General features: G+C 35.8%; 1 protein-coding gene across 3 annotated transcripts in view; it reads right to left on the bottom strand.

The window, feature by feature from the left end:
* The window catches only part of LOC132695414 (coiled-coil domain-containing protein 7-like), a 134,682-nt gene extending 125,400 nt beyond the window's left edge, over positions 1–9,282 (bottom strand). For all 3 annotated transcript variants that reach the window (XM_078450290.2, XM_078450292.2, XM_078450291.2), the window contains exons 1-3: positions 9,031–9,282; positions 4,090–4,421; positions 2,817–2,909 (exon numbers count right to left, since the gene is read on the bottom strand). In XM_078450290.2, coding sequence (XP_078306416.2) covers positions 2,817–2,909; positions 4,090–4,368 — 372 coding nt within the window. In that variant the 5' untranslated portion in view covers positions 4,369–4,421; positions 9,031–9,282. The remainder of the gene's footprint in view (positions 1–2,816; positions 2,910–4,089; positions 4,422–9,030) is intronic.
* Between the last annotated feature and the right edge of the window lie 3,005 nt (positions 9,283–12,287).

Here is a 12,287-nt window from a genome sequence, read left to right as displayed (position 1 = left end):
GAAAGGACTGACTGTAAGTGGGATACAAGGAAGCTTTTGGGGATAACAAAATGTTTTATAGTTTGGCAATTACACAACTATAAAAAGGAGGAACTAAAAACCAGAGGAATCTCATCCTGCATGTTCTTGTGGTAATTGTATTTGAAGTTCTACCAGGAATGAACCAAAATGTGAACCAAAACTATTTAAAATCAGAGTTCAAACTCTTCCCTGCTAAAATACTTGCAAGATCAAATAAATCAACCCCTGAGGGGAAGCAGCAATATGTACGATTATGGGTTAGACAAACCATACAATAACTCAACTTAATTAAAATATGGATCAGTTCCTGCTCAAATCAGTTCTTAGAAGAATGCGAATGATTAGCTTTTCATGCTAAATGTCAGAAAGGAAACAGTAAGGATTCTCTAGAAAATAAAACATTGTACCACAGTTTCCAATATTTTTCTAAATATAATGCTTGGGATCCAACTAAAAAAAATCATAAAACATATGAATAACCAGGAAAATACAATCCATAATCAAAAGGAAAAATAGAAGTAAATACACTGATGATCCAGATACTGAAAATTAGCAAAGATTTTTAAAACTCTGTTACTGATAAAAGAATTTGCAGAAAAATATTGGTAGACAGGTAAAGAGATAGATAATAGCAGGAGAAATATAAAACTCCCTAAAAAGTAACCAAAAGATAATCTTAAATGTGAAAATTATGATATTTGAAATAAAAATTTCATTGGATAGAGTTTAACAGCAGATCAGACACCACAGAAAGGATCAGTGAGTTTGAAGATAGAATAACATATATTGCCCAAACTGAATCAAAGAAAGAGAAAAAACTGAAATGAATGAACAGAGAGTAACTTCTTATACAGTAACAAGCATTCTAATATATGTGTAATTAGAGTCTCATAAAAAAGGATCAGAGAGGCAGTAAAATATGTAAAGAAATAATGAATGAAAATTTCCAAATTTGATGAAAAACATCAACTCACAAACTCAGCTTGATAGACTGCAAATAGAATAAATATACATAAAAAATAATTTTGGACTTTCACTTCTGGTCATCATGGACTAGGCCCATTCCTCTAATCACCCCTCCTACAGTTAAAATCCATAGACAGGGGCGCCTGGGTGGCGCAGTCGGTTAAGCGTCCGACTTCAGCCAGGTCACGATCTCGCGGTCCGTGAGTTCGAGCCCCGCGTCAGGCTCTGGGCTGATGGCTCGGAGCCTGGAGCCTGTTTCCGATTCTGTGTCTCCCTCTCTCTCTGCCCCTCCCCTGTTCATGCTCTGTCTCTCTCTCTCTGTCCCCAAAAAAATAAAAAATAAAAAAAAATAAAAAATAAAAAAAAATAAAAAATAAATCCATAGACAATACAACAAACTAACACAGGCAAATTCTGAAAGGAAGAAAGAGAAAGGCAGAGATCTCAAAACTTGAGGAATCCATGAATTCTTTAGGTTTTCTTTTTACCTACATATAAAATGGATGGGACACTGGAAAAGCCTGACTCATGGAACTTCCAATAAGCACAGACTTAAAAAAAAAAAAAAAGCACAACAACTAAGAAAAGCCAAAGGACTGTAAAAAGGGGGTCTCTAGCATAACCAAAATCTTTTTGACAATGCCTAATCCTACTTGAGCCAAACACCAAGAATAAGCTGCACCCACTATCCATGTGTCGATAGGACTAAAAAATAATGTGGCAGTGAAAATTAGCCATCCAATTTCCCCACCAGAGTGATGATGTTGAGACCAACCAGGGAACTGAACTTCCACTCTTGTCTGAAATTAGCAGTCATAATGACTCAAGGGTATCTGCTCTCATCACTATTATTAAATATAATACTTGAAGCCAGAGCCAGCACAAGAGAAGGAAATAAAAAGCATTCAGACTGGATAGGAAGAAGTAAAATTGTCTCTACATGAAGATGACATAATTGTCCATGTAGAAAATCCAAAAAATCTATAGAAAAACTAGAATGAAAAAATACATTGAACAAGGTTGTTTAAGATACAAGATCAACATACAAAAATCAATCATTATTTCTATCTACTACTTACAAAATGTGGAAACTAAAATTTAATACAATGCCATTAAAAAGTGTTCCAAAAAACATGAAATATTAATGCATAAAATCTAACAAACCATGTACAGGATCTGTATGATGAAAATTACAAAATGGTGATGAAAGAAATCAAACAAGACTGAAACAAATGGAGAGTCATACAATGTTCATGAATTGAAAGACTCAACATAGGTGTTTTATTACATGGAGCCAAACTCAATCCCTAACTAACAAAAATAATTATAAAATAGAAAAATAATACTCTACAAGTGTATTAAAGTACAGTTGAATATTATGAAACATGTAAAATAATTCATCTCATCAGTAGGTTAAAGGAGAACCACATACTTAATCACCTTAAGAGTTACATAATTTATATATACCAGATATTTGTTAGAATTCAATAAATTCTTGGGTTTTTTTTATTTAGCAAAATACAAATAGAAGGACACTTTCTTAACATGATAAGGAATATACATCTAAAACCAACAAGTAACCAAATGTTTAAGAATTAAACAGAACAGGCACTAGCAATAAAAATACGTTTAAAATACAGATAGGTCTTAATTAAACTTTAAGATAAGTGTTAGCAGAGGATAGAAAAATCAATACTCTACTTTCAAGTTCCTTAACCAGGTCATTTTCATGGATGGGAATTCATTCTGAGACCATAAATGGATTCCAAAAGAAAATCTTAACCCTTTTCAGTGTTAAATGTTTCTACATTAGGATTATATACACTTACAGATAAAGTTAATTCTTCATGTTCAGGCTTCACAACTGATTTTTCTCCATCTACAATGCTAAATCCATAGGCTTCCTCCAAAGTAGAAACAACCTATGAGTAAATCAAAGCAAATTTTTATTTTAATAATTTTATGTAAATTATATGTAAATTTATTAAGTGTAAAAAAACACTTAATCAAACATGTCAGGACCTTCTTAGCAATAAGACTTCTTTCTACCAGTGCCATAAACTTAAACTTTCCATCTCACATCCCATCTTATATCACCCTGAAGAATAAGAAACAGTCCTCAACTCTACTCTGTAAGAAAGTCCCTATGACTCCCATTTCTGTGTTCATAGGCATGTAAAAGGCAATCTATGAATAGTTGAAGCATCAACTCCACTTATCACCAAAGTATTTCCTCAAAATCTGAGGGACTCAAATTTCTTCTTCGAAAAGAAGCGGACAAAATAGAAATGTAAACTAGAGAGCAATAAATTTTTTAAGGAAATTCTCTGAGCTAACCCTTCAAACTTTGAACAAACTTGTATTTTGGAAATTTGACAAAACTATATTCTTTTTATATTTGTGCTACCTCCCTCATTGTTCTCATTTGGTATGTGGTACATTCACAATTCAATTCTGGATCACTGTGCAAAGAGAAACTCAGAAAAAAGGAGATTTTTTTTTTTTCCCAACACTAAGAGCTAAAGTTTCTAAAGTGCTGAGAAGAGTTAACATAGCAGGAATGAGCCAGAAAGGACTATCATTAGAAAGATCTGCTTTCAAGGTTGGCCTTAGACTGCTGCCTCAGAACTTGGATTTCATGAGTGTTCCCATCATTCACTGATAACAGTGGCTCATTGTCCTTAAACTGTTTGTACAAACAATGTGGTTTATGCTAAACATCTGCTTTCCTTCAGGGAGTGTGGAATTTTGGTACATGCTAAGCAAAATACCTAGATGAGCAACCCCCAATAAAACCCTGGGCACTGAGTCTCTAATGAGCTTCTCCAAAAGACATTTCACATGTGCTGTCATAATTTGTTGTTGGAGTAATTAAGCACATCCTGTGTGACTTTAAAGGAAGAGGAATCTTGGACCTAGTTTCCTCCAGACTTCACTCCATAAGCCTTTTCCTTTTGCTGATTTTGCTTTGTATCTTTTCACTGTACTAGATCTTAGCCATCAGTAGGTCTATATTTTGAGTCTAGTGCACCTTCCTAGCAAATCTCTAAGCCTAGGGACGGTCATGGAAACCCTAAACACAGGGACCAACAAGTGTCTTACCATCTTTAGATGTTGGGTAATTTTTCTGATCAATTCATCTTCTGCTATTAACTCCTTTGTCTTACTCGATGCAATGGGCAAAGCATATCTTACGATGGATTCCCCTGCTGGTGGAGATCCTAAGACCATTGGTTCAAGTTTATCATGTACTAATTTTGCACTATGTTTTTCCTTTGCTTTAAGTGACAACGGTGCAGTAAATATTCCTTTTTTGTAAGTTAAATCTGGAACATTTGCCAATTTATTACTAGAGGCTGACAGATGTTTTGCGGACTTCATTTTGTTATTTTACTTCACTTCCAAATTACAGGTGAAAAAAATTGTATTCCTCCCTGTAAATAAAACATTAAGATTTCAGATTAAAAATTAGGGCAGGATTACCAATTGCCGTGAAGATGGTGAATACCAAAACCAGCACTGCAGAAATCACAAAATGGAGAGGAAACCATTCCTAACAATAACAACAAAAAAATTTTAAAAAAAGAAAAAGAAAAAAAGCCTGTGAGAAATCCTTAAAGGTGACTGAAGACTGATTTATGTATGAGTATTTAGGATGGGGAGTTTTATATCTATCATTATTTGCATAGGAATAATAGCCTAGACCCAGGGTAACAACAGAGTAATATCAAGGCAGCACCAAAATCATGCTGGGTCCCCCCAAAAAATATATTCAAGTTCTAACCCCTGGCACCTGTGAATATGACCATATTTGAAAATACCATTTTTGTAGATGTAACCAAGTTAAGATGAGGTTATACTAGATTAGAGTGGGCCCTAAATCCAATGACTGGTATCATTATAAGAAAGCCAAATGAAGACAAAGATACACAGATGTATACAGAAAAAGGTCATGTAATGATAGAGACAGAGACTGGAGTAAATCAGCTACAAGCCAAGGAACGTTAAATTTTCCCAGCATCCTTGCTAGGAAAAAGCAAGGGAAATTCTTCTTTCGAAACTTTAGAAGGAGCATAGCACTGCAAACACTTTGATTTCAGACTCTTAGACTCTGGAACTGTAAGAGAATAAATTACTATTGTTTTAAGCAACCTAGTTTGTGGTATTTTGTTATGGCAGCCCTAGGAAACAAATACACACAAAAAAATTTCCCTAAATTTGATGGGAGGGACCTAAACTGTGGCCTGTTTTTTGATCATTTCATAATAACAGATTACTAGACAAGAGTAGCTGACACTCCCAAAGACATATGAGTTCACAGGCAAAAATAACTTGACACCTGAAAAATACAAGCTTTGCAAAGGAAAGAAGAAAGAAAGAAAGAAAGAAAGAAAGAAAGAAAGAAAGAAAGAAAGAAAGAAAACTAAAAGAAAAGGTCCAGAGGCACCTGGCTAGCTCAGTCCCAAGAGCATAAGACTCTTGATCTCGGGGTTGTAAGATCAGGCCCCATGTTGGGTGTAGAAATTATATAAATACATACATACATGCATATATACATACCTATATACATGCTTTTAAAAAAAAGTTTAAAAAAGACAAACCAAAAATATACAAATACACACAAACAGAATATTAGCAACACAAAACAGGTACATGAGTATTTTTTTAAAGACTCAAGTAGAAATACTACAAACGAAAAATGTAATAAACATAACTGATCACAGAATAATACTGCTGAAGAATAAATTAGGCAAATGGAAGATCAGAGTGAGATATTCTGCCAGAAAGCAGCAGAAAACGATAAAGAGATAGAAATGAAAAAGAAAATAAGAGATACGTAGAAGAATTATACAAATATCAAAAACCAGATAAAAGAAGATCCAGTGAGGAAAAAAAATATGAAATGGACAGGAGGAAATATTTGAATAAACAATAAAGATAAATTTCTCAGACTTAAGGATAGTGGAAAGCACAGATCAAAAGTGTTCACAAAATACCAAAAAGGAAACAGATAAACAACAAAACATAATTAATGAAATAAATATAAAAGCCTCAAAAAGAAAAATTTGGAAGTTTTCAGAAGGAAAGAGCATATAACCTAAAAAAGAGGAAGAATTCAATTTTTAATTCAAGTTTTAAATAAAATTTCTTCTTAAAGGAATCTATATTTTGTCTAAATTGCAAGCTCTTTGGACGCAGTCTAGCTGAAGAATAAAAATGGATGCAAAGATTAGCAGCATTTATCACATATTCTCGAACATGAATAAAGTAAAATACACATCATCAGTAAGTATTAAAAATTAATATATTTTAAAGAATTTAAACAATTAGCAATCCTATGAAAATTGGGAAAATATAGGCCTGCATTTGTTGACAATATATAAACATGATTAAATTTTTGAAGAAGTAGTACCTAGTATAGAGAGGGTCATCTAATAAATTTTAATAGACTAATAATAGATATTTTTTTTAATTTGGCATGGAAAAAGTCAATGGCATCCTGTTAGCACATTTATGCAAAATACAAATATCAACACCAAATAATAGACTATTTTAGGAAGTAAAATAAAAACCAAAAAATAAATATTATATGATACATTATAAATGAAATCAGTTACAATAACATTTTTACAAGCTAATTATTTCTCAATTATTTCGGACACAATCGCTAAGGTAAACCACAGAAAGCACATAAAAATTATTGATATAATTGTGGATTTCCAAAATGCAAATATTTCTATATGTGAACATGTATTAGGATTTTAACCAAGAGATGACACAGCTGGAGAAGAATCTACTGTTTAGATTACTTACAAAAAAAAAATTAAAAAATATATATATCACATTATGTGTATATATATATATACATATATATATATATATATATACACATATATATAACAGCAATACAATGCCTCAAATACGTATGAGAAAAAACAAACAGAAAATACTCAAAAATGAAAAATCTGTAATATTTTGCACAGTTCATCAAGACTTTTTTTTTTAACTTGGTAGTGAATGATAGAGCAAAAATATCTTCTGACAACACTGAAAATTTTTCATTTCTCAAACTGTACAACTGCTTTATTGTTGTAATGAAACACTACATAGTTAATTGAAAACAGTTATCAAACATAATTTTTATATCATAGTCAAATAAATATTGGGAAAGATTATTTGATGTCATGTCACTCAAAATTCATTTGAAGAATGCAATGGTTTTGGAAACTGTTGACAATAATAAATATATACATTGTAGAACATAAGCCAAAGTCCCCCGTTGGAAAATATATCCATTTATATTTTTCTAATATTAATAGTGGCATAATATTTTTTTAATTTTTTTTTAACGTTTATTTATTTTTGAGACAGAGAGAGACAGAGCATGAACGGGGGAGGGGCAGAGAGAGAGGGAGACACAGAATCGGAAGCAGGCTCCAGGCTCTGAGCCATCAGCCCAGAGCCCAAAGCGGTGCTCCAACTCACGGACCTCGAGATCGTGACCTGAGCTGAAGTCGGACGCTTAACCGACTGAGCCACCCAGGCGCCCCAGTGGCATAATATTTTAAATAAAGGTAATGTAATAAGTGATACAGAAACTAAAATTTAATTTACAAAATTGAAAAGCATCAAAAGAATTGCAAAGAAATTATATTGCCAAAGACAATGCATCAAAAGCATCAGGTCTGAGAGAAAAGGACCAGCAAAAATGACTTAAGAATGATTGATCAATGAGCCAGAAGGTAAAACCAGGAGAGGATGTATTGAAAATAAAGTGAAAACAAAACAAAACAAAAAAAAAAAACTTGCAAGTAAATGATGAACTGCGTTAAATGCTGGGCGGGTAAGATGAGGACTAAGAATTAACCACCGGATTTAGCGACAAGGAGGTAGGTCATTTGTGACCTAAAGGATAGCAACAGTTTTAAGAGTGACGGGAGGTGAATGCCTGAAATATGGGCAAAAGGAAGATTTTTTAAGAGAAAAGTAACGTTTGTATGCTGTTGTAGGTTGAATTCTGCCCTCTCCCCCCCAAAAAATATGTTCAAGTCCTAACCCCAGAACCTGTGAATGTGACCTTATTTGTTAATAAGATCTTTGTAGATGGAACCAAGACGAATTCAAACTGGATTGGAGTGGGCCCCAACCCAAAGGTGTGCTTCCTGGAAGAAACTCAGACCTCCAGGCGCATGGGGAGACCACCACGTGAAGACAGAGGCAAAGATGAGCGCAAGGAGTCTAAGGGACACCAACTGGCAGCGGCCACCAGAAGCTGGGAGGAAACACGGAACAAATGCTCCCTGAGAGGCTCCAGGAGGAACCAGCACTGCCACACTCTTCAGACTTCAGCGTCCAGAAACAGAGGATAAATTTTTGTTGTTTTAAGCCACCCAGTTTGTGGTACTTGTTTAGGCAACCCTAGGAAATTAATACATATGCTGATGGAAATGACCCAGCAGAAAGCAAAATGTATTGATTGGTATGGAGGGAGACTGCTGGAATGATATCCTTGAGTAAACAAGGGGATATAGGTTTTAATGCATAAATGCTCCCGTGCACTTAAGGCAGGACCAGGGAAACTTCTGCGGTGACAGACAGGAAGGCTGAGACGCCCGCTACTTCAGGAAACCAATTGAGAAAAAGACGGGCCGCGCACCAGGTGCAACCAAACAACCTAATAAATGGACCCATGAAGTTCACACGCCTATAAAAATAAAGGTTACATGGACTAAACGCTTGTATTTACAAGAAATATTTAGGGATTTTACGTATTGTCTTCATTTAATCCTAACTATCCTAGGAGGAGTAGATCACCACAAATTTTCTGGTCTCCCTTCAAGGATTCATCTCAAACGCTTTAATGATACAGTACACAACGAAATGGGGGAGGGGGCGACATAGGGCAGAGAAGCTAGGATTACCGTTTTAGATTTCGCTTCAACAGAGGCACAGCTGCCGCTTTTGCCAGAGAACACAACAGAAACCCTCACACTCCGCGGAGGGAAGGACCGCAGGCGCCTCCCCTCCCAGTGGCTAGAATACCTGCTGAGGCCGCTGGAAGCCAGGTTACTGGGCGGTTTTGCCTTGGCCAAGCGGGCTCTAAGGTGAAAGAGTTGGAAATGCCGAGCCTCCCAGACTTCCTTCAAGGCGGAAGCCTGCAAACCCTTCAGACTCCAGCCTTGCTATTTTACAAACTGACATTTGGGCGGAAAGGCCGGGCCTCTGCGCCCTGAGGCGGCTGCAACGACCGGCCCGGCGCTAAGCGGCGAGGTGGGCGGTTGACGCCGCGTCACCGACGCCCCCGCCGCGCGCCCCCGCCCCGAGAGACCCGCGCCGCGCGCCCCCGCCGCGCGCGATCCGCCGCCGCTCTAGGAGCCAAAGCTTGAACCGAGTCTTTCCCGGAACTGAAGGCTAGAGGATTTTCGGCAACTGTGGAGCCCTACGAAGTAATACAGTCCAGACTGCGCTTTCTGTGTTTCTTGTTCCCTGGGCTGTGTACCTCCCTCCAGGACGCTGCACAAGTGAGATTCTTTTAGTCATTTGGCCTAAAGAAATAAAACAGGGGCCTCTTTGGTGCTTTGAGAACTTGGGCTTCATCACCAGCAAAACCTGAGCCCCAGGCCCTTAAAGTCTGCAGTTGTCTAAAGTTCTTTACAATCCGGGGTTTGGTAGAGTCCCTTACCAGACTTAAGCTCCCAGGGAATTGTGCAGCGGCTTCGTATTGTAAAAATAAAATGTACCAGAGAGGCATCTGGGTGGCTTAGTCCCTTAAGCCTTTTGAGTCTTGATTTCTGCTCAAGTCATGCCCTCACAGCTCCAGACACCAAATCCTGCTTCAGGGTCCATCCTGATAGCACCGAGCCTGCTTGGGGTTCTCTCTCTCTCTCTCTCTCTCTCTCTCTCTGCCCATCCCCTGCTTGTACTCTCTCTCAAAATAAATAAATAAACTTAAAAAATAATTAAAAAGTAAAATGGACTAGAAAGTTGCATCATGCCACACAACAGTCTATTGCCATCAGTTTGCATACTACTTGCAAAAGATGTAATTTTCCAAGGTAGAGTTTTTTTGATAGTTTGACTTCAAGAAATGACTTTTTTCTTTTAAAAAATGAAAACTATTGATTTAAAACACTCTCCAAATAAAGTTTTGTTGCCCAAAGTACAATGTTTTAATATTTAAAAATACTAACTTGATATAATTTAATTTTTTAATAATGGCTTGTTTGGTTTGCTATATGAATATTCAAGTAAATAGTTCTAGGGCACCTGGGTGGCTCAGTTGGTTAAGCGTCTGACTTCTGCTCAGGTCACGATCTTGCAATTCACGGGTTCAAACCCCACATTGGGCTCTATGCTGACAGCTCAGAGCCTGGATCCTGCTTCAGATTCTGTGTCTCCCTCTTTTTCTGACCCTCCCCTGCTTGTTCTCTCTCTCTCTCTCTCTCTCTCTCTCTCTCTCTCTCAAAAATAAATAAAAACATTTTTAGAAACATAGCCCAGAACAAAATCTGAAACAAGAAGTACAAAAATGGAAGAGGGCTCCATATTGAGACATAGAAGGATCCTGAACTCACCTCCTCCCCCAAACACAAGAAATTTCCAGCTACATATGGAAAAATTCCCTCTGCAAAGGACTTTGGAAACTAAGTGAACAGCACTTCTGCAACATAGGAGAAAAGGGCCACATTGAGACAGGTAGGAGAGGTAAAGACCAAGTCTTGCAAGAAACCTCTCCAAATCCCAGCAGACCCACAATTAGGAGAGATCTCATAACAGAAGAGCTAGTCCCTGAGGACAAAGGCTCCCCAACTCTTGGGATCTGCACCAGAGAAACAAGCCACAGAATGTCTGGCCTTGAAAAACAAGGCTTACTTCCAGGAGAACCATGTGGCTCTAATAACGGAACATCCACTCTTAAAGGGCTTGTGCCTAGACTCATTCACCACCCTTACCCTCCAGAGCCAAAGCAACAGTTTAAAAAGCACCTACATCATATGCAAAGGAGACTCATTTGCTAATCTTAAAAATATTTCAATTTATATTCAATTGATAATGTGGTCATTTCAAGGATCTGGGACAATTTAAATTCTTACAAAAAGAAGTGGAATTTCCTACTGACTCATTTTCTAATTTTCAGAGTTATATAGAAGGTATGTGATACAGTGATATATTTATTCATATATATAAACTAATATGCTTATATGTAACATAAACTTTCTATATATTGAGATATACACATTTAAAAGACAGAAAATATTTGTGTTTTATCCTTTCCTAGATATCAGCATACAATAAATGCTTGTTAAGTAAATGTTACAACTTTTTTTCAAAAGTGCAAAAATGTAAGAGATCCATGGAAAATTGTATCCCAATAGATGGAAAAAGAGATACCATGCTAACATTACTCAAAAGAAAGCTGTAGTTTTTATATCAATTACAGAAAAACTGGATTTTTGAGTAAAGATGATTACCAGGGATAAAATGGGTTATTACATAATGATAAATAAGTCATTCATTAAGAAGACATAACAATCCTAAACATTTATGAAACTAACAAGAGAGGATCAAAATACACAAAACAAAAGCTGATAGGACTCCAAGAAGAATAGACAAACCTACAATTAAAATCTACAATTAAAGTCAGAGATTTCATCATATCTCCCTCCATAAAATATGTAGACAGAAAATCAGTTAGGATATAGAAACTTGAATACCGCTTTCAACACTAACAACATTATCAACCAAATAGTAATTCATGTGTCAAAGAAATAGTCAAAATAGAAATTATTTTGAACTGAATGAAAATAAAAACAAATCATATCAAAATGTGCAGGATGCTGCTAAAGTAACATATAAAGGTAAATTTCTACACACCTGTAATAGAAAAGAAGAAAGCTCTCAAATAAATGACTTCAAATTAGAAAGGAAAGGCACTAAAAAAAGAAGAGCAAATGAAACACAAAGGAAGAATAAAGGAAATGGTTAAGAACAGAAATCAATCAATAAAAAATAAATATAAACTCATCAGTATAAACTCTACAGATGTCAACAAGATAATAAGGGACTTTATGAACAACTTTATGCCTATAAATTCAAAATCTTGGACAAAATGGATAAATTTCCTGAAAGACAGAAATGACCAAAGCTTATTCAAGAAATTGATATCGTGAGTACTATTATATGTACTAAAGAAATTGAATTTGTAGTTAAAAAATCAAGAAAAGTTTTCCACCAAAAGAACCCTAAGCCCAGATGGCATCATTGGTGAATAATATAAAACATTAAAGAATAAGCAGTAA

This window comes from Panthera onca, chromosome B4, assembly GCF_046562875.1.
Source record: "Panthera onca isolate mPanOnc1 chromosome B4, mPanOnc1 haplotype 2, whole genome shotgun sequence".
Taxonomy (NCBI): Eukaryota; Metazoa; Chordata; class Mammalia; order Carnivora; family Felidae; genus Panthera; species Panthera onca.
The sequence above is the reverse complement of the archived record's forward strand: the minus strand, read 5'-3'. Positions and strand labels throughout refer to the sequence as shown.